A 25,707-nucleotide genomic window follows, 5' to 3' on the forward strand; every position below is an offset into this window, starting at 1 on the left:
ACTACATTTACACACTGTCTATAAGCCAACGTTAGGTCTGGCTGTACTTAAATCTAACCCTACCTCTGGGTGTTTGTGTGAGCCAGTAGATATCATTAACAGATGCTGTAGTTCATTCACAGGTTCTCAACGTTAAAGATGTGTGGCCTCCGTTTGAGTGATAACACACACTTTGTGTTGGCTCATAGACATGCATAAGTGCTCAGATCAGAAAGACCCCGCTCGAACTTGCTCCCCAGCAATTCCCAATGTCTGTGGGCATGAGAAATGCTTTTTGTCAGCAGTTTTTCTGGAGCCTGCTAGCCTCCACAATCATTGTCTCTAAATGCAAGAACAAGCACATTTGCGCCTCAGGTTTCATGTTGGGATGAATTTCTCCAGTACAGGTTTTTATAAACTATTGCTTCATCTTCCCATCCAGCATATTGTCCCTACAGGTTTAATATAAAGTTGCTTGTAAAAGTCTGTAGCCTCTTTATAAGGTTAGATTCACACAATATTAAGCACAGTGTTTTCGTTGGACCACAGAATTTCTTTTTCTAGCAGACACCGTATTTGAAATCAATTCAAGTCATCCTCTCGAGCTGACATCTTACCCTGAGGCCACTTCACGTTCAAAGCTCTTCAGACTAGTTCTGCTTCCACGAGCGTCTAGATGTGGTATCAGAGAATAAAACAGAGCCTACAATAACAGAAAACATAATCAATCAAATCCTCTCCTTGTGTTAAATTACCACAGGATATTTAGTGAACATTAGGGGTCGGAGGTGTGTTCAGTATTCATGATATACTTGTGATGGTTTTGCCGGTGATATAATGTGCTGTTTATTTACAAGCTTTTAAAGATGGTTTCATTGGAAATGTTTTGTAATCCCTTTTTGTTTTAGAATCAAGTATGACCATGCTAAGACTTGGTAAGTTGGCGTTAGAGTTGGTTCTCTAGTTAAATTCAGGTCCAGCTATCAGCTTAAAAGAATCAAATCAAAAGTCATTCATTGGATGAAAAGACTGTTATGGTTTAATTTAAATATATGTAGGTAAATGCTGTTTGTAATAAAATGAATGTAACTGAAACTTTAATAGCAAAAAAGTTACATCTGGTATAGTCAGTTTGATTAATTTACATGAGTCATTTCAAATTTCAGTACATTTATAACGATTCAATTAATAAATTCAATTGAATTGATTCAACAATTTATTTGCATTTTCACATAATATTAGCATTCTTCGCAAAGCATTTTTCAAGAATTAAAATGTCTTAGTAAAAATACTTGTAGATACATTTTGCTCTATATAATATGTAATATATTGGTGCTTAGAAATGAACATGCCTCAATATAATTATTTCTTCGGTTTAATTTAACAAAAAACAGTGCAAAGCATGCCTTGATTATTTTTTATTAAATGTGTTCAGTATTTCACTTTTGGAATGAAATATTTTAATGTACTTAACAGCAATGGCTGTTCAAATGAAAAAAAAAAATTGAATAAATTATCCTTTTAAGGCATTTCAGTGCAAAATTCATAAATTCTGAGATATATTAAACATCACCAAATGGCTTTGAAAAAAAAAGCCACAGCCATAAACCTTCTGGGTGGTACTTTTGGATTCCTGGGGAGCAGGTGACCCGTAGGGGCTCTTTTTCTGTTCAGAGGTGGACAGACACTTTGTAGTAGCACATCTCTGTGGCTCCCTCCTCCTGCAGAGAAAGGGAGGCTGGAAAGCTTCCCTATACAACCCCCTCCCCTTCTCCTTGTGTTCAATGCTGAAGCACTTATTCTGCCAAACATAGAATTGATTTGGATTCTTTGGTAAGTGGAGGATGCATGTGTGTCAGCAATTATATCAACTCAGGCCTGCCAAAATGCAAGCATAATATACTCAGCCTTTCCCAGGATGCATGTGGAGAGCAGCCCTGAAGAACACATATCCAAACATGTCATGATCTGATCTGATTTGACTCAGGTAGTCATATAACGTCATATAAGATATAACGGGGTCCAAGAAGGTGATTCGATCACTTAAACCACAGTCAGTGGACCACTCATTCACCTGTCAGTCAGCTATTGTGGTAAAACAAGATTTTTATTGAACATCTAGGAATAACTGTCTGAAAGAAAGCAAGCAATTGATCATTGATCACCCCCCCACACACACACATATTTCGGGTGCAATATGTATTGTATTATGTGCTATGCTCGGACACATTTCGTGATGCAACTATACACAAAATTGATTATGCAATTTGAATTTGTGCAATTTTATGAACACACAACGCTTGCTATCTTCAAGCGTGCTGCTTTCCACACTCTGCATCCACATCACCATTCATTTTCCACATTTGTGTGTTCACACCAATCTTTTTTTGCTGGGCACCACTGTTTATTTATTGTTTTTGTTTTTGTTCATAGCAATCGCTGTGTAGTGACGTCTTGAATGTTTTCAATGTGACATTTTCGAGTTCTGCCTAGGTGTATTGTCTGCATGATCTGTCTTGTTTTCGTTCTTTTGACTGGGCACCGTTACAACGAGTGTTAATCATGTCATTAACTCTTTTTAAAGAGGCACTTGCACGGCCTTGCCACAGAGCATGAGACATTAGCTCATTCCCCAGCCATGTCACATCGTGAAATGGTCACCTCAGTCTGATGTCTTTAAAAGCTCAGTGTGTATTACAGTAGTCTCTTAAAGGCTCTTGGTCTGGAATTTGGTTCTCTTTCATAAGATTGCCAAACACTGATGCCTTGAAGATGAAAGTGGTACATACTGATCTGTAGCATAAGGGCTAAGGACCAAAAACATACTTTGTGCAAGTACATGAATGTGAATGCTTGGCCAATGCATTGCAAGTGCACCGTCATATTGAACATGATTTGCTTCCACCATAACAAACCGCAGCACTTCATGGGGTGCTAGAGTTACCTTCAATTATCTGTGCCATTAAATCAGATGTGTGTTTGGCTTGCTAAAAACATATCAAGACCGGTATATACAGTAGCACCCCTTGCAGCATTACATAATGGATTATGAATTGCGGTATGGCACAATTTGGAAATAGGGTTGTTTCATTTAGTACAGCTCCTTAAGCAGCCAGTGATTAGTTAAAAATATTGACACATTTAATCGTGCTTTCTGACTCATCATCAACAACAGCATATTAAAATGATTTTTCTGATGGCAAATGGAAAAAGAAAAGCAATTTGTAGAAATATTTAGTTTCTTAAATGCTTTGTTTCAATTTAAAAATGATTTATCAGTTTATTTTAAATATTTTTATTTCTATGAATATATTTTTGTTATATATGTATTTCTATTTAATTTACTGTTTAAAAAAAAAAAATATTTAATTTTTAAAATAAAGACGTTGATTTGATTCCTTTATTTATGTATGTTTAAGTGGCTCTCCTAGTCCTTCATAATGAAAAAGGCAGAACAGAACGAATCAGTTATATAAGATGCATTCTTGCATTCAAAAACAGCTTGATGGAGAGTAACAAAATTAATTCTGTTATTTTTTTTTATTGATTGACAACCCTATTCCGATTGCAGCAATATGTGAAATTAAGCTTGCCAAGCTACAAGCATTTGCCTTGATGTACTTGCTTAAAGTGTTTTAAGTTAATAACACTCTGAATAATAAACTTCTGTGTCGCTTTAGGTCGATCTCCACCAGGACTGGCTAAAACACCACTGTCCTTCCTGGGCTTGAAGCCCCACAACCCTGCTGAGATACTGCTCAACCAGAAAGGCTCAGGTGAGGCTTTTTGACACACGTACAGTGAAATGCACATGAAGACATGCATGGTCTTTTGGCTCTGTTCTGAGCCACACCATGCTGTGCTCTATAAAGCGAGCTCAAATATATCTTGTGGGCCATAAATCAAAATAACCTTTTATTTTTCCCTCTCAAGTGTTTCCCTTTCTCATTTTCTACTCTCTTGAGCAGTGAGCTCATATGTGTCTTTAAATGAATTGGTGTTTTCTTTTCATATGCAGTTATATTGGGATCATTTTACTGTGGTCTTTTAATGTGTGTGTGTATCTGTGGGAGAAAGTGAAAGTTTTTGTTCCAAAACCCAGTGAGCTGCCTACCTAGGTAGCATTTTAAGGGAACACTGACACAAAAAGGTCACATTATTATGCAATTTTCTAAGATAGCTCTGTTGCCAATTCTAAAGCATTAGTTTGGGACTGGGAATAATTTGTAATATTTAAAATTTAAAATAACTGTTTTCTATTAGCACATTTCTTACATAAAGGCCAATCCAACAAATTTCTAGTTGAATATGTCAATTTAAGATGGCTCAGTTTAGTTTTGTATAATAATAAAAAAATGAATATATATATATTTTTTTTTTACTTAATATTTAATACATTTTATTCTTATCAATCAATCAATCACCTTTATTTATATAGTGCTTTAAACAAAATACATTGCGCCAAAGCACTGAACAACATTCATTTGGAAAACAGTGTCTCAATAATGCAAAATGATAGTTAAAGGCAGTTCATCATTGAATTCATTGATGTCATCTCTGTTCAGTTGAAATAGTGTCTGTTTTAATTTGCAATCAAGTCAACGATATCGCTGTAGATGAAGTGACCCCAACTAAGCAAGCCAGAGGCGACAGCGGCAAGGAACCGAAACTCCATCGGTGACAGAATGGAGAAAAAATACTCTTATTAGAGTGTTACATTGTTATCTTGCTCTAGCACCATGCTGATATTCAGAATGATATTCAGAGTTGCTACATGTGCAGCAACTCCAAATCGGTCACTTATGAGGATGTTTTCTTAGAAAGTATCTCTCGGTGTAGCAGTAAGCAAGACAGCTCACTAGTTTTTGAAACGGAGCTTTTTTTTAAGCTGATTTATTACCCCTTCTCTTTGTCCCAAGAATATATTTAATGTTTGATGATATGACAGTTCTAAGCTTAGCAAAAAGATTTATTTTACAATGTCTTCAGGGGTGAAGCACATGCCTTTTCTTTTATAATTTCTTCTTTCTTTCCTTTGATTTCCGGGGTGATAAATGACCTGGTCTTGTCTCAGCAGGTTGGGTGAGATTCACCCTCAGAGGCCAGCGGGTATAAACTATGTACTTTGTGTAGACTCAGAGGAAACAGGATGGGGACTATGGGGAGTTGTGGAGACTCTTTAGATTGGGACAAGTTCTCATGCAGGGCTGATTTTAGCATTGCTCCACTGGGAGTTAATTTGAGGCTTGCCAAAACACAAGAGCCATACACACAGTACACACACTAACATTATTAGGAGATGATGTGTCACAGGGGCCTCATTTTGTCTTACTATAGTTAACTTAACATGAAGTCATGTGCTTTTTGAAGATAAAGGGTGTAACTTTGGGTATTTTAATCTGCACTGGGGCCTGCTGGTATTTGGAGCAGCAAAAATGCAAATGAAGATAACATTGTGTTTTTTTTTTGTGTGAGTTTCCCTTTTTTTTCTCTTAAAAGTAATAATTTACATAAATGTGCAATGCTCTCTTTGTTTTTGCACACCTGTGTCATTACATTTAATTTTACTTCCGTAAAATACAAAAGGAGACAAAGAGCAAGTTGTATAGACCTCTTTTACATTTTTTAAGAGTGCTTAAGAATTTTTAGTTTTTAATAAAGAACCTTCCACTTTCATTGTATGGAAAACAAACAGAGGTTGTGTTTTTGTGATCACAGAAGAAAATAATATTGGTTTAAGAATTAATAAAGCTGTTATCCTTGTTTTTTTTCATGCTTATGTTAGCAGTTATCCCTTCTTCTCCCCGTCTCTCTGAACTTCTACAATTTCTGTCTTATGATTTTGTTCTTCTGCTTTCTGGAAAACAGAGAGTGAGGATGAGGAAGGTAAGAATGTACAGGATTTAGAATTACTATGTTACGCCCAAACCACCTCGTCTTCTGGTTGATTTTTGTCATCTCACATCACGGTCGTGGCCATTCTCCATTAAAACTCATTTTATCCTATTCACTTGGACCTTAATGACGTTTCTACAAGATTCAGGGTCAGATGTAAAAAGTGTATTTATATTTTACCTTAGTTTTGAGTTTTGTTTTGACTCTTGTGCTCACAGGCATTTCTCTTTTTGTTTATTTTCTTCTTTTTTTTTTCAGAGCCTCGTAGCTATGTGGAGTCTGTGGCCAAAGCAGCTGCAGGTGGGCCACCAGCGTCCCCTGTGTCTCCAACATATGACAGCAACAGCTTAGCACGTCCTGTCGGGCCATCCCATACCTACAACGCTCCTCTTTCCTCTAGCAGCCCCATTCAGAGCCCAGATGCAGTGTAAGTGTCCACTACCCTCATGTTTCATACAGTGTTATTTGAGTAGTATTTATATACTATTATAGGATAGTATATGTTATATATTTTGAATTAAATTGTATTTTTATATTTTCAGTTTTCTTTTTACTTTTAGTTACGATTTTAGTATTTTTGTATTTATTTTAATCCTTCTCGTTCTCTTGTTTCGTCTTCTTTTAGTGAAAGCTCATTGACTGATAGCGGGGTTGGGTTGAATTCTCTGTCCCAGGCTGCTGTCGACTCTATTCTTCACTCCCAGCCCTCCGAAAGCACATACCATACACCCACACCCTCTTACCCCAGCTCCAGCAGCATGTTGGGTGGCTTCATCACCCCTGATATCAGCCCCTCTCTGCCAGAGACCATGGAAAATAATGCCACCACCATCCAGCCACTCGCCGGAAGCCCTGGCACAAGACACCAAGCCATTCTGGATGACGTGATGTCTGCTCCCTGTCTCCAGCACAGATTACCTAATCAGGACGGCCCCGTTCTGGCCCATCAACCAACCCCGGCCAACGGTCATATGCCTGGAATGGCCGGTAGTCCCATGCAAGGAAGACACACAATGGTGTCCCAAGGAACGCAGAGCAGTCCGATGCTGTCCAGACAGTATCCCGTCGCCTACGGGACTCAGAGTAGTCCGATTCTCAGCAGGCAACCTATGGGACAAGCCGTCCAGAGTAGCCCAATCCTCAATCGACAGGCGTCCCTAAATCAACCAATCATTCTGCCTAACCAAAGCAGCCCGGTGTTGAGTAGACAGCCGTCTGTTAGCCAACCCAACCAGGTCAGCCCCGTCCTGAGCAGGCAATCCTCACTTACACATCCCGGTCAGGGCAGCCCCATTCTGGGATACCACCCATCCCTAATGCAGGGTAGCCCCAGTCTGGACAGGCATCCGATGTACAGTGGCTACACCACTCCAGAAGAGCGGCAAGGAGCCATTTCACGGCAGAGCAGCTCCTCTGGATACCAGCAGCCATCTACACCTTCTTTCCCAGTCTCTCCGGCTGGATACATAGATGGAGTGGGATTCAGACAGGGCAGTCCTGGCCCCCAACCTCAGCTCCCAGAAAAGAGACATATGTCCGGCAGCGATCGCTCTAATGGTGGACTGTCCTACGGAACGCTCAACGGGAAGATGTCCTCGCCAATGTCCAGTGGCGGCAGCACTCCAAGCGTTCATTTCTTCCACACGCTCCCTGATTTCTCCAAACTCAACATGTATGGTAAGACTATACTAAAGTAAATTCCAGTAGGTATCAGTGGAATTAGAAATTCAGTTCTAATTCAGTAGAATTGGAAACAGATTGCAGCATTGTGATTTATGCAGCATTGTGGTTTTAACTGTTATTGTGATCATCAAAATATATGTTACTCTGGAAGACCAATGGTTAATCTGAATAAAGCTCAAACACTTTTTAGAGATGTTAATATTTTAATTAAGATAAATTTACATCTGCATCCTAACTCAAGCTACTACTACTGTCACCTCAAGATACTGTCAAATGTGCATTTCTAAGAGACAAAAACAAGTAATATTATTAATATTGCAGCCCGCACTGCAACTGTGCTGAAGATGTGGGTCATCAAAGTCAGGCAACACAGACCCATTTCATGATTTAAGCATTATCACTAGAAAATGCAAAGAACTAAGACATTCATTTTTCTATTAAGATATTTATAATGTTAAGGAAAAATGACTGGAAAAGTGTAAAGCATTCAAAAACTTTAAGTGTTTGTCATGTTCTGACCTTAAAGAGTAGTTTAAAGTGGTCATTTGATGCAATTTCAAGTTTTCCTTTCTCTTTGGAGTATTTCAAGCTGTTCGTAAATAGAAAAGATCCCTAAAGTTACAATGTCTAAAGTCTCAAACCCAGAGAGAGATATTCTTTATAAAAGTTAAGATTTGTCCACGCCCTCCTAAAACGCCACATTTAAACACGCCCCCACATCTACGTCACTATGTGGGATGATTTGCATAACACCACCCAAATGTTCAGGCAAAGAAAGAAGGCATAACTTTGAAAAATAAGCATTATTTATATTCATTATTCATTATTTACTGAGATACATTTTTTAATTGTATTCTTATTGCCACCGCCACGTCGTGGAGACGCTGTGTGTTTCATTGTGAAAGCAAAGGTACTTTGTTTGACCTTACAAAAGAGGACTCAAATAGAAATCAGTGGTTAAGTTGTTTACATCACTGTTCAAGAACAGTTCAACCCAAATATCCAGATGTGTGCAACACATTTTACGGAGGACTACAAAGTGGGGCAATTCCCACTTAGCAAGGTCAGTCTGGCGCTTCTGACTCAATGCTTTTAAGTACATTTTCATATTTAAAGAATGTACCACTGATGATTCAAACGCAAGTTTTAAATACTGTAGAGTAGCGCTTGTTTGTCATTCCTCCGATCACAAATGCAGGCATGGTTTTATGTTTACACGGCACGATAGGCAACGCAACGTGTAAAAAGACAGTATAAGTCATTATAATCAGTAGTTTTATAATAATTACACTTGAAAGAAAGAAATATTTTAAATGCATCGTTATAATTTTTTGGCCATGTTGCCCAGCCCTATTTCTACATATATTTACGTTGTTAAATAATAGCCTATACTGAAATTTTTGAGTGCTCCCCCTTTTTTGCTTTAATATTCATATAAATAATTTATTTTTTACTTGATTGTTGATTTTATTGACAGACAACAATGAAGTCTATGTGCATAAATACTATAGATGAGCACCCAGTTTTATTATTGTAATTATTATTATTTATTATTATTATTATTTTTATTAATTGCATGTCTTCTAGGATTGCATTGAAATAGCATATTGCATATGAAATAGCATATGAAAATTGTATCATGTATTAATCATTCTCAGAGCAGTGCGACATTTGAAGCTGTTATGTTGAATTATTATAGATTTAAACTTTGCTGCATGTCTAACAAAACCTGTGACTATATTCACATAAATTCAGCCATAATTATTGTAATAAATGACATTGCAGACAGTCTCTGGTTTGGTTCCAGAAACTAAGTGCAATGTTATCTGCTGAAATGCTATGTAATACTACATTACATCTGCTTAATAAAGTGCATATTTCATTTCCCAGATGGTAGTCCAGAGACCAATCTGCACGTGAAGTTTGTCCAGGACACGTCCAAATTCTGGTATAAACCAGAAATCTCCAGAGACCAAGGTAAGATATATGTGTGTTCCAGGGTTAATTTATCTATATTTAAACCACCGAATGGAGTCTCATAACTCCTATAAACAGTAAAATATGTCTCACGCCACCCTATATGAGGTCAATCGCTGTTGGTCTCCACATCTGGTTCTCTTCTATGCTCTTATTGGATTAGATCATCTGCGCTGGAGTCCTCTCTAAACGCAAGCACATGCAGTGACATCACACGGCACTCGACATGTGTGTTCAGTTAAATCCAGCGAACATCTGCTTCTGCTGCTTAATTATCTTGTCTTAACGATAACAAATAAACCTCCTTAGCCTATCTCTCTGTGTGTAAAAAAAAAAAAACTGTGGGGTATATTACAGCAATTTGTTAACATTTTAAAGACTTCACCTTCACATCTCTAACTGGTGAATGATGAGAAAATGTCACATGGTGAAAAATACATTTACATTTAGTCATATAGCAAACAGTTTTATCCAAAGTGACTTACATAAAGTAATAAAATAATAAAAAATAAAAAAAAAGTTTAAAGAATCTGACGAATAATAATAAAATATAATAATATAAAAATGACACACACACACACACACACAAATTTCTAAACAACTTGTGAATGTAATATAATATAATATAATATAAAAAATATTTTGGGATGATTACATGTGCAGTTTGACAGTTCCTATCAGTGTTTATGGAAAATATTATTAATATTGTATGATTACCAATATGAAATGCTATAATAAATGCACATATGCCACATGGACATTGTTGAATAATGCTTTATTTATATTGATAATTCATTATTTATTATTTACCGAGTTAATGTCAATTTTGACTGACAAAAAGGGGAAAATATTTAATATTATATTTGATTTATTTGATTTAAATATAATATAATAACAGATCTAATACTAGACATTTAGGACTATTCTTTAAATGAAAATTCCTCTTATAATATTTATATGAATATATGTATCTATAATTTAAGAATAATATACAAACACATCATATTTATATTGTAAATATGCATATTTTAAGTTAAATGTCAAGTGTTTTGGATAGAATCATCTCACACACACACGGTTTTTTTTTTTTTTTGTGAAAAGTGGGGACATCCCATAGGCGTAATGGTTTTTATGCTGTACAAACTGTATATTCTATCGCCCTACACCAACCCTACACCTAACCCTCACCCTCACAGGAAACTTTGTGCATTTTTACTTTCTCAAAAAAAAAAAACATAATTCTGTATGGTTTTTAAGCGTTTTGAAAAATGAGGACATTGTAATACCTCTCCTTGTAATACCTGTGTCATACCCATGTCATTATACAGAGTTGTGTCCTGATATGTCACAAAAACATGCGCGCACACACACACACACACACACACACACACGAGTGTATATAAGGATTCTATCCATAATAGTAGTATTTTTGGTTGCACAATAAACAGATCCTGGGATGTCATACATTTTGGATTAATATATCTTATCATTGATTATATTTATTTGAATTTTGTAAGACTGAAGCTACCATTATGTTACAAAATAAACCTCCCTTGTGATTGTCTTCTCCTCACTGTAGCGATCAACATGCTGAAAGATCAAGAGCCTGGAGCCTTTGTCATACGGGACAGTCATTCATTCAGAGGGGCCTACGGCTTGGCCATGAAAGTTGCCTCACCACCTCCGACCGTACAACCTACAAAGAAAGGTATTTCATGTGCCTCCTCCAGGCATGCAGCTAATACAGATAATTATTTGCCAGATGTATTCAAGACAGGAGATCTGGATCATAATCAGACAAACACATTCAGACACCCAACAACATACACTGAAACACATGCAATGTTTCATGATGAAAACCAACGGCAGTTGTTTCCGTGCACTACCTATCAGAAGATTTAAAAACCCTACTTATTCTATTTTATAATATCATTACATACATCTCTTAAATAATGGATGCTGATTGGTCAGTCGTGGCATTCTGTGGTCACGCGTCTTTGTATAATGACACTAGATTGACCACTGTACGAAACAATTCAAAATGTATTTATTTATTTGTGTAGATTTAATTTGTCCAATTAATAAAATAATTAATGCATATATTTTTTTTATTTTAATCATATTAAATAAATGGACATTGAATACTGTTTTTAAGATCACGAGAAACATAAATTCAGTCAGTTGTATAATAAATATAGCAATGCAAGTATAAACAAATACAGTACTTTTAATCAATATAGGGTTAAATTTAGTCATTTAAAGTCTGTTCTACAAATGATAGTTTTATTGGTTGTTTTTTATGATACTGTTTTAATATTTAAATTTCTTAATCATTATTTCAGCTGGAGATGTCGCTAATGAGCTGGTGAGACATTTCCTGATTGAGACGGGTCCAAAAGGAGTGAGACTGAAGGGCTGCTCTAATGAGCTGTACTTTGGTAAATCAAACTATTTAAATTTGTTTAAAAATTGAGTAAAATCGGTTCTGAAACCTATTGAGCTGTGTTTTGTATTAGCATGTTGCAAACACATCAAAATAGTTGATTTGAATTAGACTGAACCATGTTGAATACATTTCTAATGATTTCTGCCTACATAGCCTAATGCTTCCTAATAGGCTTGCGAACACTGACACAAGAATTTATTGAATGTTCAATAATGTGAAAGTCGTAGACCGAAAGCTTGTGTGGTTTTCGCTCCTCAATAAAAGTTAACATGTGAATCCTTCCCTTTAAATCAAGCTGTCTGTGTAGCTTCCAGAAAACTGTAGAACATATGTCGTCCAAACGACAGCATGGTAGCAGCTGACATTATTAAGTACTGCTTAAATACCGCCCCTCTCTAATTTACTGTCTGCTGACCACATTACACGGAGGCCTAGTCTATTCAATGTACAGTGCTGTCTTCTCCAGTATACCCCGCTCCACATCAAAGAAGAAGACATAAAGACCAGGGCTGGGCAGGATGCGTTACAGTGATCATTGCATAAGCGTTTGTTAATCATGAAAAGCAGAACGGACAAAGAAGAACTCTGATTTGTGGGAACGAAAGCAGGTGTGGGTGAGATCTGGCAGGATTTCTCGGTTGTCGGGAATAGCACTTGTGTTAATAAACACAGAGATATTTAAGCTGCACTCCTCCGGCTGAATCTCTGCCAGGACACCCACTGCTTACACGAACAGTTCACCCCAAAAAATGGTGTTATCATGTTCCTCATCATCCTGTCATTCCAAACTCCTATGCTGTTAAATTTTTGCTGTTGTTACAAAAGGTGAATTTCTGTAGAATCTTTAAGCTGCTTTTTATTCACTTCACAGTGACAGGTTGTCAAAAAGGACAAAAGCTCCATAAAAGTATCTTAGAACTTGAATCAACTTAAGTCTTCTGACGTCATATGATAGCTTTGTGTGATTTTTTTTTTTCAACTGAAAATCTTGCACAGTAGTTCGAAGTATTGTGTCAGGTTTTTGGTCTTTGTGTTTGTTGTGGCTGAATATCACTGACCTCCAATCTAACACGATGCTTTAAACAGTGCCATATTTGATTTTTAGTGAACAACTTACATTAAGGTCTCTTTTTTTCACATGGGTCCACAAGGCTAGTATTATAGTGCACCCGTCGTATTGACACTTTATGTTGTTGATTCATGTATATTTGTTTTAGAGCTTGACAACATCTGTCATCATTAAATTTCAAATATTGAAAAGAATGGTCAGAATTCTACAAAATATCACCACTTAAAGTAGAAAGTCTGGTTTGGAACAACATGAAGGTGAGTGGCTGTTTAGGAGTGAACTATTCCTGTAAAGGGGCCTTAAAGTAAACTCTCCTCATTTCCTGTTAGTGTTGATAAAATCGGATTGCTGAAGGAGGAGAGTTTAAAAGCTAATAATAACATTTAAACTCCTTTCCACTATCAACCTGGATATTTTGCTTCCGCAGTTCTGCTGTTTCTCATGAGTGGTAGGAAATGTTCTGCCCAAACAGAAATTTCCCCTAATATAGTAAAATATTTGAAGGAGAGGTTTAATAAAGAAACACTCTGGTGGTTAAACCAAGTGGCAGTATGTCCCTCCTATCGTCCAACTTTAGCTGACACAACTGGTCAACAAAATGGATTTATGGTTTGTCATTGCCCGGCATCAAAGTTTAACCGCTTCAAGAGGGTTTTAATGTAAACTATGACCTCCTCTGATTTCTGCTCATGAATCTGACTCCATTTTTATTTTCACCTTCTGTGTTCAGGCTGCCTGTCTGCACTGGTCTACCAGCACTCCATGACTCCACTGGCTCTGCCCTGCAAACTAGTCATACCAACAAGAGGTGAGCCATCATATCCCTTTTTCCACACATACAATGGGCTCCAAGTCTAAGACCACATTCAAAAACCTGTGATTTTTTAATGCGAAAAATGGGTGATAACATTTATTTTTAATGTATTTTTCACATTTTTAACACATTTATTTATTTATTTTTTCCACTCTGTAAGCTGCTGTAAGCAAACATCATGTTTGTTCGCATTTATCAAACTATCTGTTACAGCCACTGCTATAACACAAAAGAGGGATGACACAAAGGCTCGATCAAAAGGGGAATTTATTAATTAAACGGAATATAACAACAAGTGGGAGAAATTAGACAGGAAAAATAAGAAGGATAAACACAGAAGAGAGCTCAGCTACGACTCGGGACGGCCGCTCAAGTTCCGCCCCCGAAGTATGGGAACTTGACTTCCTTTAAGCTCACGTAAATAGTCCACACGTGTAGAGGATCTGCTAAATCAGAACAATGGTAAATCACGCTTTACCTGCCCCTAGAGGGCAGGCAAATACATAAATATACATGCATGTAACACCTTCATCCCCCAAAAGTGAACCGTCACCACAAGAAAGTACATCTACTAAGAGACACCTTTCTCAAAAACATACGTTACCACAGGCCTATCCAATCCGGGATAGGGCGTCAGCGACCACGTTGTCCCGACCTCTGACATGTTTAATGTCAAGGTCGTATGGCTGCAATTATAAACTCCAGCGCATAAGACGCTGATTAAAATTACGCATGGAGTTCAAAAAGATAAGCGGATTATGATCACAATACACAAGGATCGAATAACAGCTGGACAAATACACCTCGAAATGTTGAATCGCAAGAACTAATGCTAATTCCTCCTTTTCAATAGTAGAATTCTTTAACTGTGCAGCATTAAACTTTTTAGAAAAGTAACACACTGGGTGTTCCACATCATCAGCACCCATCTGCTGGAGGACAGCTCCCGCCCCAACATCGCTAGCATCCACCACGATACTGAACTGTTATGAATGGTCAGGTGCGGCCAACACATTAAACAATTTGCGAGGCAACACAACAGGTGGATCAACAGGAGCTTCATCTCGTGGTTTTTAAACATCTTTGAACGTGACTTTATGCGTTAAAACGAAGTCATCGGCCAGAGTAGCAGCCTTGTAGAGCGTGTCTACTTTTTGTTCGTTTACATAAGTAGCAAGGGCGACAGGTACACAACTCTTAAATTCCTCTAGAAGGATTAACGGTCTAACCTGCTCTCTACTCTCGGCTTTTTGAGACGCACACCAACGATCAAACAAAATTTCCTTTTCACGCGCAAACTCAACATAAGTCTGATTCGAAAGTTTCGTGTATTGTCTAAATCGCTGTCTATATGCTTCTGGGACTAACTCGTAGGCTTTTAATATAGCAGCTTTAACAATCGCATAATCAGCAGAATCTTCAATGGACAACGAAGCATAAACCTCCTGCGCCTTACCGGTTATCACGCATTGCAAAAGCAAACACCAAACATTTTCAGGCCACTTTAATGAAGCTGCAACCCTCTCGAAATGACAAAAATATTTCTCAACGTCCTTCTCACAAAAAGGAGGGACCATCCTCCGATTTCGGCCGACATCAAAACCATCAGAGGCAGCGTGAGCAGCCTTAGAGCTCATCTCTAACTCCATTCGTTTCAAAGCAAACTGATGATCAAGTTCACGCTTTCGCAGCTCTAATTTGGCATTCTCTAACTCCAATTCTTTTTCTTTAAATGCCAACTCTCTCAATCGAATAGCATTCTCACTTACCGAAGGATCAGCCACTTCCTCCACAACACTAAAGTTTTCTAATGGCATTTGTAAAACGCCTAACTCCACTAGACGGCCTTTAAGGACGTTTCGCAAAGTTTCCTTCAAAGTCTTATACCTAGGAGCGATTTCGACTTTATAAGACTCTGCAATTTGCAATAACTGCTCTTTTGTGTACGATAAAAGCAGTTCTTCAGAAGGAGACTCCCGAAATACATCAACTACCGAAGTCATTTCGACACACGTAGGCTATTCACCAAAAACAACGAAAATAATGGTTTCAACACAATTCAGAAAAACTCAAATGAAACCACTAAATCGTTTTCACAAATCCTAAACTTCACCTGTCAAAACTAAAGAAAACAAAGTGATTTTGGCCGCTACACGAAATTATCACGCATGATACGAATTAAGAATAAACTTCACTTACCGATTTAAATTTACAAAGTGAATAACCAAAAGCGATCCCACAACACACACGTATTTACCCCATTTAACATTAAATTAATTCCCTAGTCTTCAGTGGCGTTAGGGGCTCGAGGCCACTTTAAACGCTAAAATCATGAACACCTGCACACCAATCCCATTAACAAGATCAGCTGCCGGTGAACTGAAGCGTGCCTCCACTCCGAATAACCACTAAAAATAAAAAAGGCAAAATAACAAAGTGGCAGGTTCAAACCTACCCGACGACTACTGACTAAATAGGGCAAACACTCACCTGGGACGCTCGTAGTTACTCACAACCGAAAAGTAAATCGAACAAACACGACGAAAACACGGTCATACACATTTTCTTCCCTCCCACACGAAACAGCTGAGAAAAGAAAAACGACGGACGAGCCCCCAATTATGTTACAGCCACTGCTATAACACAAAAGAGGGATGACACAAAGGCTCGATCAAAAGGGGAATTTATTAATTAAACGGAATATAACAACAAGTGGGAGAAATTAGACAGGAAAAATAAGAAGGATAAACACAGAAGAGAGCTCAGCTACGACTCGGGACGGCCGCTCAAGTTCCGCCCCCGAAGTATGGGAACTTGACTTCCTTTAAGCTCACGTAAATAGTCCACACGTGTAGAGGATCTGCTAAATCAGAACAATGGTAAATCACGCTTTACCTGCCCCTAGAGGGCAGGCAAATACATAAATATACATGCATGTAACACTATCCATTATGTTTGAGAACAAAAATATGACAGTTTTGGTCATAGTAGCCAACTGAAGCTAATTATTCAGTCACATTAGCTTTTAAGTGCACCTCTATAAATGCATTTGGTAAATTCTGCACCAAATATCTCTCTGAATAAAACGTTTATCAATCTAATAGGTGTGCATTTTTTGCATATTTCAGCTTTTTATGTGCTCCTTGGTGTTTTTATTTCTTTCTTTCTTACTTTTTTTATGAAATTTAACACCGTTTGCATAAGGAACCCTAAGCATCTGAACTCATTTATTCAAACCTGAAAGTTTGATTGATACTGTTGTTAAAGCAAAAATTAATTAAAAAATGATAAAAATACAAATGAGCAAAGCCAGAGTCATACTTTATGACTTTTGTGTGTTTCAGTGTTTTTGTACGTACTGTACATGCCTACTCATCATGACCTCACTTAGCTGTGCTCTTTGTCATGATGATGTATGTCCTGTTTGCCCAGTGTGAATAATTGTGAGCATTTTCCGAGGTCTGCGCATTCAGCTGGCCTCCGTCCTCAGCCAACTGCCATGTGCCATCCAGGTGTCAGGGTCATGAAACCACACACCATTATGTGTGCATCTCTGCCTTTTCAAACACTGTTTGACAGCGTGCTAGCCAGGCGCTTTGATTCCTAGCATAGCAAGAATTCTCGCAGCAGAACGACAGGTCATAGCACTCAAACGGACAGGATGTGCACGGTCTAAACTTTGACCCGGTGTCATTTTTACAGATCCTCTAGAGGAGTCACCTGAGATCGCAACACCAACTAACCCAGCGGCAGATACACTCAAACAGGGTGCAGGTGAGAATATTTACATGAATTATTAATAGTATAAAATCTATATATTCCTCTAAACCTCATAAAATGCAATGTTCCAGATTTAGGTTCAAATTAGATCTACTGATGGGATTTGTGGCACAGTGTATTCACCACAGAAATCAGCCTTTTGACTTTCTCTGTGTTTTAAAAAAAAAAAGCAATAATCTTAGTTTCAGTAAGGCACTTACACAAGAAATACATGGACCAGACAACAAACATCCAACAGTCGGCAATGCTAGACTGTTTAGATATTTTGAAACAGTATTTAAAAAAATAAATATAACAAAAAATTTAAAGAAAACAGGATTAGTCAGTAATATTTTGTGGTAATCAAAAATATGCCTTAGGTGTTGGCAATAAAGGGTATATATTTAAAATGTTGATTGAAATAATACATTGAATTTGCATGTAAATGCATTAATGGAAACCCAGAGAATGTGAACTTACTTTTAAACAAAAGTTCATGTTTTCTTGCTTCAACTACAGTGAGAAAATTGATTTATTTTATAGGGGTAAAATAATATCCACTGTCAAAAAAGGTTTAGTTAATGTGTAACTTAAGTTTAAAAGCAGTATTTTCTTAAAAGAATTAAAGTTTTAAGCACTACATTGTTCAGAAAAATCCCTAAAGATGTGGTAGATGTGAATTTAACAGCAGTATATTTTTCATCTTAGATCTCGGTTTATACTCTCTAGATAAATTGACTTCGAGTTTTCTCCATTAGTCCAAGTGTTAATGCAGTCACACTAGCTTTCTTGCTTGTTTATGTTCTGATATCAACTCTGAACCAACTGCCATGTTCTTCCCCACCTGTGGAAATGATTTAGGGCAGAAGAGTTCATCTGACTCCCATGGTAAACCCAATGATGTTCTGCCTATTTGATTAATTTACCTGTGTCATTGTGTTTAGCCTGACTTTGACTGCTGTGTCTAGAGAGAGAACCGCACTCCTCTTTTATTACTGTGCATGTGATGGTCCAGACCTCCAGAAGCATCTTTTCCCTTCTCTGCTAAAAACTGTTTGGCTGCTGTGTTTTCTGCTTTTTGTCAACGCCTCGATTGTATTTCAGGAACACCTTCTAAATTAATATGGCATGTTCTGTTATGACTGATGTAAGATTACTGTGCATGGATCTACTGATAGATGATCCCAGTGGTTCTCAATTTCTTTTCAGCTCTTCCTTTGAGAATAGAAAAATTCTCAGCCCTCTCAATCACGAATACTAATCAGTTGTTGCCACATTTTGGTAAAATACATAATACTGTTGAAATGTAGATTAATTTATTTTAAACATTTCCTGCAATGTCTTTCTATATACTGATCATGTGTCTTTCTAGTAATAAAAAAATGGGAAAAATGCATTCAAAAATATTTTAAAGATATATATATATATATATATATATAAAACACATTAATGCTGATTTGCGGGAGCAATTTTTTTTTAGAGTAGTTCACCCAAAATAGTAAGAAAAATAAGATTAATTGATTTAATAGAAAAAAACAAAACAAAAAAATAAGCTGCACAACAACTTCATTGGTTCTTTGCCTGAATCTCAGTGTTGTTATTTTTAACTGAAAATATAAAAAATACTTTATCTTTATTTAAACAGCTTAATTATAAATATTTTTTTAAAATACATTTTAATTACACATTACAATTTAACTGTAATAAAACAAGTTTAAGTTGAAGTACTAAAATTCTTAAAACTGAAATAAAAATGAATGAAAGCTAAGTAGAAATAATAGTAATAAAAATTAGATTGGTGAAAATTAGGTGCAAACTTAAAATTCAAATGGAAAATATAAAAAAAAGGCTAATTCAAAATATTTATAACTACTATAATGTACATATTTGATGTAAATAACACTAAAATAACACTGGTGAATAATCAGTGCAGCATATTTGATAATGTTTATGAATGAGAGTATACCGCCGACCCATATTTTGAGAACCACTGGATTATGCAAATGCAGAATAGACTAATGTTATGTGTGTGTTTGACAAAATCCCAGTATGTATGACGGTCAGAGTTTAAGGTGCATCTATCTTACATAATGCAGTAGTAATTAAAGTCTTTGTGGATACCACCATGGTAATTGATCTACTTGTGTTTTCTTGTATTTCTCAGCATGCAATGTGCTGTACATAAACTCTGTGGATATGGAGTCTCTGACTGGGCCTCAGGCTATCGCCAAGGCCATCTCAGAAACCATGGCAGCCAGTCCCGCACCTTCAGCCACCATTGTTCACTTCAAGGTGTCAGCACAGGGCATCACGCTCACTGATAACCAGAGAAAGTGAGTTTTTCTTTCTTAATCTTAATGTATTCCAAGACTACGCTTGAACATGTTTTAAAAGCACATATCTGTCATTTCTTCAACAGGCTTTTTTTCAGACGTCATTATCCCATCAGTACGGTCACGTTCTGCAACATTGATCCACAGGAGAGGACGTAAGCAAACCCTGAAACATTAGCATTAACTTTAACCACAGCAGTCAATGTCACAACGTTTCTATGTTGATCAGTGGATCTGGTGACAGGATCAGAATTATGTTGTAGTCTATTAAGAGTTGTCATCTATTTAAGCATCTGCGTGTTCCTTGAAAAGTGCTCTATAGATAAATTATATTATTTTTTAGTTAATGATGTAAAGTTAAACAGCTATAATCTGTTTCAGGTGGAGCAGATCAGAGGGTGGCACTGCAAAGTAAGTTTTGATAAGTTTTGCTCAGCACATGTGTTTTCTGAAAATAGTTTAGAGATGTATCAGCAAGCTCTGCTCGCCCCTTCTGGTGCATCATGGGATAGAGTGCCTGTACTCAGGGCTATCATGATGAATGAGTGGGATTGTGATCTCTGCACAGAAAATGACGCTAACGTGCTAACCCTCACACACGTGTGTCATGATTTACCCTCTGAGGCCAAACACTACATACATGAAGGATAAAAGCTCAGATGCGCCGTGATTCTCATAAGTTCTGTCATGATTTTCTCACCCAAGTTGTTCCAAACGTGTCGGAGCTTCTTTCCTCTGTTGAACAGAAAAAAACAGATTTTGAAGAATGTTGGTCACCAAATAGTTACTGTGGCCATTGACTTCCATTTTTTTTTTTTTATACTATGGAAGTCAAAGCTGTTTGGTTACTAACATTTATAAATGATGACATAATTTCTATTAACTTTTTATTTTAACATCTCTATTTTAACCATAGAGGCGTATGATATGGTCCCCTCACTCCCAATCTGAGCAGATCTCTTTAGTAAAAACTTGAGTTTTTTCAAGCACAAGACACTTTCCACTCTTGGTGCAATGAGGCATGTGACAGCCCTCACGGCTCGTTCTGTGCTGCTTCAGCCGTGTTATAAAGCGCTGTGCTCTTGATGTAGTGGGCAGATATTATACATAGGAGGAACAGATCATTGGACTGGGCTGAGGATAAAAGCAGATGATGTTAGTGGCACTGACGATGAACAGCATCTCTGCTGTTGTGGTTCAAGAGACGAGAAAGACAAACAGTGTATCAAGATTTGTTTTATTTACAGGTTCTTTGGCTTTGTGGCCAGAAAGCAAGGCAGCACGACAGACAACGTCAGCCACCTGTTCGCCGAGATGGATCCCGATCAACCGGCCACAGCCATCGTCAACTTCGTCTCTAAAGTGATGATCAACTCTCAGAAGCGGTGAACTCCTCACGCAGCGCTGCTTTCTGGAGGACTTTCATTTTGCTCTGTTTGAATTCTTTTTAAGTTTCTGTTTTTCATCCTGTATGTTTGGGTGAGAGGCTGTGTGTACGTGCGGTTGTGTATGTGTGAGGAAGGGTTATTCGGATGGCAGTGAGGAAGAGGGACAGAGGAAGTGCAGTGTGGGCGTAGAGGAGTGAAGTACAGAGGGGAGGTGATCTTCATCTCAATCGGAGGGGACGTGGAAATGATGTTGGTGATTTTTTTTTGTAAGAAAAATGGAGAAGAAAAAGTAAAAAAAAAAGTTGATGAAGAGTCTGAAATGTGGGGTTGGTGTACCAAAGATTAGAGAGCAGTCAGGACAAACCAATTATTAATCAAGCATCCTTGTATATCTTGTTAAACCACGGCTGCTTCGTCAAAACTGTACATATGAACTGAAGCATCACCTCTTTTCCTTCTGAAAGCGGCTCCTTTTTCTCACACTACAAGTGCAAGACCTTTTCATACGTCAGCTAAAAGGGATTTTAAAGGTCTCTTACATATAACAGCAGAAGCTACAGTAGCAGAAGCTAAAGTAAGAATGGGTTAGATCAGTGGTTCCAAAACTCTGGTCCTGGAGGCACCCCGTCACTGTACATTTTGCAATATCTTCTATCTCTGACACACAAATTTTGCAAAACGTGCAGTGTTGGGGTGCCCTCCTGGACCAGTGTTGGGAACCACGGAGTTAGATATACCCATCCTCAAAGATGCTTTTTGTTTCACAGACTCCGTTCACCTATAGTCCATGAATATCCAGCAGATTTCCAGATGTCTGGGGGAAGTGCAATAGAATGGCATTTGAAGGCAGACTGACTGATATATATATATATATATACACACACACATGCGTACATACTGTATTGTGTGAAAAGTTATAATTGTCTGTGCATTTATCTGTTTGCATGATGTCATGCATTTCAAGTCACATTTAGTTTAAAGTGCTTCATACAATACAGATTTAAATCAACTTAAAAAATAAACAGGAAAATTTGCTAAATTTATCAATTATGGAACTACTTCCATTTCAGCTTGTAAAGCAGCTTTACAAACACAATTTTTCAAACGGTGTGATTATTCATCTTAGCTTAATTCAGTGTTGATTCATTTACTTTTAAGTCTCAGTGTTGGAAAGTTAATGATTTTTAAAATGAAGACAATAATCTCCTTATCCAGCTTTTCATCGGATAGTGTCAGTGCAGTCGAATACTGTAGATAATAGTTTCTGAATATTAATTATTTTCAAGTGAGCAAGCCAAAGGTGACAGTGGCAAGGAACCAAAACTCCATCATGAACCAAAATGTAGCATTCAGCTCTTTCCACTTGGGTGTTCGGGAAATGTCTCTGAAACCACAGAAATGGATGGACATCCGAATGCTGTTCTATTGCACTTTTCAAACAGGTAGTTGTAAACTTTGAGCTGAACTGAACACAAAATAACACTGATTTCTCAAGATCTTTTATGCACGTGTCCAGCATCAACTTAGAGTTCCTGGTCTCCACTTGCTAGGGTCCATGAGCTGCTGCTGTGCTCTCTTCTCATCAGGTCGGAGTGTGTGTCCTTGTGTATCTGGCAATAAGGTGTGGATCTGTCACTGTATCTCTATGCCTTGCTTCAAACACACTCACACTAGCATTCTACCCCAAAGTAAGCTAAGTATATGTATAAAATACAACAAAAGGTGATTTAACTGAATATTTATTGTATTATTATGGGTTTGCTACCTTATTTTTTGCTTCACGTTAACTCTTTTACCTATAGATATATTGTATAGTCTACACTAAGATTAGCCTCCACAAGAAATAATCTTTATTTTGGCTAATATTTCAAAATCAAAGAAGCATTCTATGATATATGGTGTAAAGTTTATGTATTTGGAAAGCTTGTCATTATTGGATATTCTCCCACGTCGTTTTTATTTAGCTTTATATCGATATATACTTTAAAGTAGAACTCACTGTCGCTTTTGCATACGTAAGGATTGCATCCTAAAGTTCCTTTGGATAAAGTGAGTTGGCTGATATGTTTACTGCAAGAGGCTCTGTGTAAAGAAAAGCAAGGAAGCGTCTTTATTTTTGTACTGTTGTTATTATTTTGGCGCCCTTTCCCTCCCAGTGTTCAGCCCTCAGTGAAAGCCACTGTTTGGCCGCTCGCAGTGATTCTCTCAGGCAGCATTCAGTATTTTGTTTCATACTGCCATCATGAGGCACTGTCAGGTATTGCCAGCCATATCATCATCTATGCATCCTCTATAACTTCCCTTATATACACAGACCCGTTCTGAATCCTCATTAAATTTAGATTAAAAGTAATACTGCAGTGTTTTAACTGTGATGTGCAGAGAAAGTCCCTAGCAATTCTTAACTTTAAGCAGGATGACAACTGCCCCATGTCTCCCTAATTAGGGTGTCTTGCTTTCTTTTTTTGTTTGTAAATACTTTTGCCAAAGATTTTATTTCACTTTTGTACGCCTTAGTTTGAGGATTGATCACTGTCTGGTCGTGTGCGAACGACGGCTTGTTGTTGTTGGCATGGGGGTCTGTTTTGACTTGATGCACGTGTATATGACGTGTTCCACTGTGTTTGGTTGCCATGATTCCCTTGTGTTTAGCCTTACAGAACTGCTCCAAAAGAATGCCAAGCACTTAATATTCAAGAGCTGGAAAACAGCAAAATATCAAATAATATGACGGCTTCAGTTATCCTAACAGCAACACCATGTTAACACTGGACGCATCCAGCAGCGTGAGGTCATCTACACTGGACGCTTGAGGCTATACTTCTACAATCAAAATACAATCTGTGGAAAATTCATTTTAAAACTGACTTTGCTTGGGTTGTTTTAAAATAGCGACTTTCTCCATTTCCCTAGGAGGCCCATTCTTATGTAAGACGTTTAAATTAACAATTTACATTTACACATTTTGTGCAATCAATTCATGAATGTGGTGTATTTTTGCATTGCAACAATTGAGTACACGTGGTTAAATGGTTTAACTTAGTAGGGCAAAGACCATTCCACAATCTGACTTTGATTTAGTAAAGTTATTTAAATACATTAATAAATTCATATGTATGAAATTTGCAATAACATGACTTGATTTTTTGATTGAAGTGTATAATTAAGTCACTAGAAAGTGTAGCAAGCTGAGTTAATTCAAATGTTTCATCTACATTTGTGGTGCTGGATGTGTCTGCTGTAAACATGGTGAAAGAGTGATTGTGCACACTAGAATATATATTTACTTGCTTTGCTTGCATTTCTGGATATTCCATTCGGTGCACAGGCCTAGATTAACACAAACAGTGTTATCCAAACAGTCATTTCCAAACCACAGAATTTACGAGGTATTTGCATTTACCTGAAAATATTTAGGTAGATCTTCCAACTAAAATCAGCTCCTCACTCCATGTATTAGTCAGCAGTGTTGTATTATTATATTTGTTATGTTCACTTGTTAACAGATGCAGAATGTGTGAATGAGCTACTATTGCTGTACAGAACCGAGTCGTTTTATTTGCTTCATGTTTTACAGCCTCCATTGTATTGTTTTGGCAGAAAAATTAAAAATACATTAAAGAGCACTATTGCTAGAAAAACTGTCCTGGTTTGTGAATTTCTTGGAAGCTTTGCTGCAAGTTAATCATTGTGAATGAGGTGCAGCGTTACACTTCATTACCAGATCTGAATGAAAGGTATTTGATGTTGCTAATGTAACTGTCACAGTACCAATCACATGCAGGCCAAGCCTCTTTTTCCATAGTTCTTCAGACATATTGAGAGGAAAATGAGATGGAAAAATAAACTCACACACAAAGAAACATTGGCGGTAGGTCAAACGCTGTAGATTGGCCATGCATTATTCCTAATGCTCTTCTTCATAGCCATTTGTAATGTGAACATTTATGGATTAAGGTTAGGAATGCATGAAATACAGTAACAAAGATTTGATCTGATGTAATTCCCTTGACTATAGATTATGAAACAACGATCTGTCACGATGCACAGTAGGCTCCAAAAGTTTGAGATACGATGAAAGTCTGGAATTTTGTTTTATTTAACCCTCTGGTGCTGTTTGTTTTTGTTTTACTTCATTGGAATTGTATGAAACTTGGTATAGGTTTTGGCACTTGGTTTTGGTTATGCGAACACACACTCACTGCATCCAAACTAAATCTTACTGAATGCAAATTTGGAACATGATATGTTTAGATTTATGGCTTTGATTTTCATGTAGTTTTAGTGTGTCTATATTTAAAATAAATGAAATAATATACCTGTTGTTCTTTATTTTTTTTTATACTTATTTTTCTTTCACTTAA

General features: G+C 37.2%; 1 protein-coding gene across 16 annotated transcripts in view; it reads left to right on the forward strand.

The window, feature by feature from the left end:
• Window positions 1-24,984, forward strand: part of LOC128020089 (tensin-1) — a 208,833-nt gene extending 183,849 nt beyond the window's left edge. For 10 of the 16 annotated variants that reach the window (XM_052606647.1, XM_052606636.1, XM_052606641.1 and 7 more), the window contains 13 exons: window positions 3,660-3,755; window positions 6,133-6,301; window positions 6,500-7,551; window positions 9,448-9,534; window positions 11,114-11,242; window positions 11,877-11,972; window positions 13,780-13,857; window positions 17,566-17,637; window positions 18,484-18,510; window positions 19,787-19,955; window positions 20,042-20,110; window positions 20,337-20,366; window positions 21,203-24,984. In XM_052606647.1, coding sequence (XP_052462607.1) covers window positions 3,660-3,755; window positions 6,133-6,301; window positions 6,500-7,551; window positions 9,448-9,534; window positions 11,114-11,242; window positions 11,877-11,972; window positions 13,780-13,857; window positions 17,566-17,637; window positions 18,484-18,510; window positions 19,787-19,955; window positions 20,042-20,110; window positions 20,337-20,366; window positions 21,203-21,344 — 2,216 coding nt within the window. In that variant the 3' untranslated portion in view covers window positions 21,345-24,984. The remainder of the gene's footprint in view (window positions 1-3,659; window positions 3,756-6,132; window positions 6,302-6,499; window positions 7,552-9,447; window positions 9,535-11,113; window positions 11,243-11,876; window positions 11,973-13,779; window positions 13,858-17,565; window positions 17,638-18,483; window positions 18,511-19,786; window positions 19,956-20,041; window positions 20,111-20,336; window positions 20,367-21,202) is intronic. The other 6 variants (XM_052606639.1, XM_052606652.1, XM_052606643.1 and 3 more) reach the window with 1 other exon arrangement.
• The last annotated feature ends 723 nt before the right edge of the window (window positions 24,985-25,707 follow it).

This window comes from Carassius gibelio, chromosome A9 (assembly GCF_023724105.1).
Source record: "Carassius gibelio isolate Cgi1373 ecotype wild population from Czech Republic chromosome A9, carGib1.2-hapl.c, whole genome shotgun sequence".
Taxonomy (NCBI): domain Eukaryota; kingdom Metazoa; phylum Chordata; class Actinopteri; order Cypriniformes; family Cyprinidae; genus Carassius; species Carassius gibelio.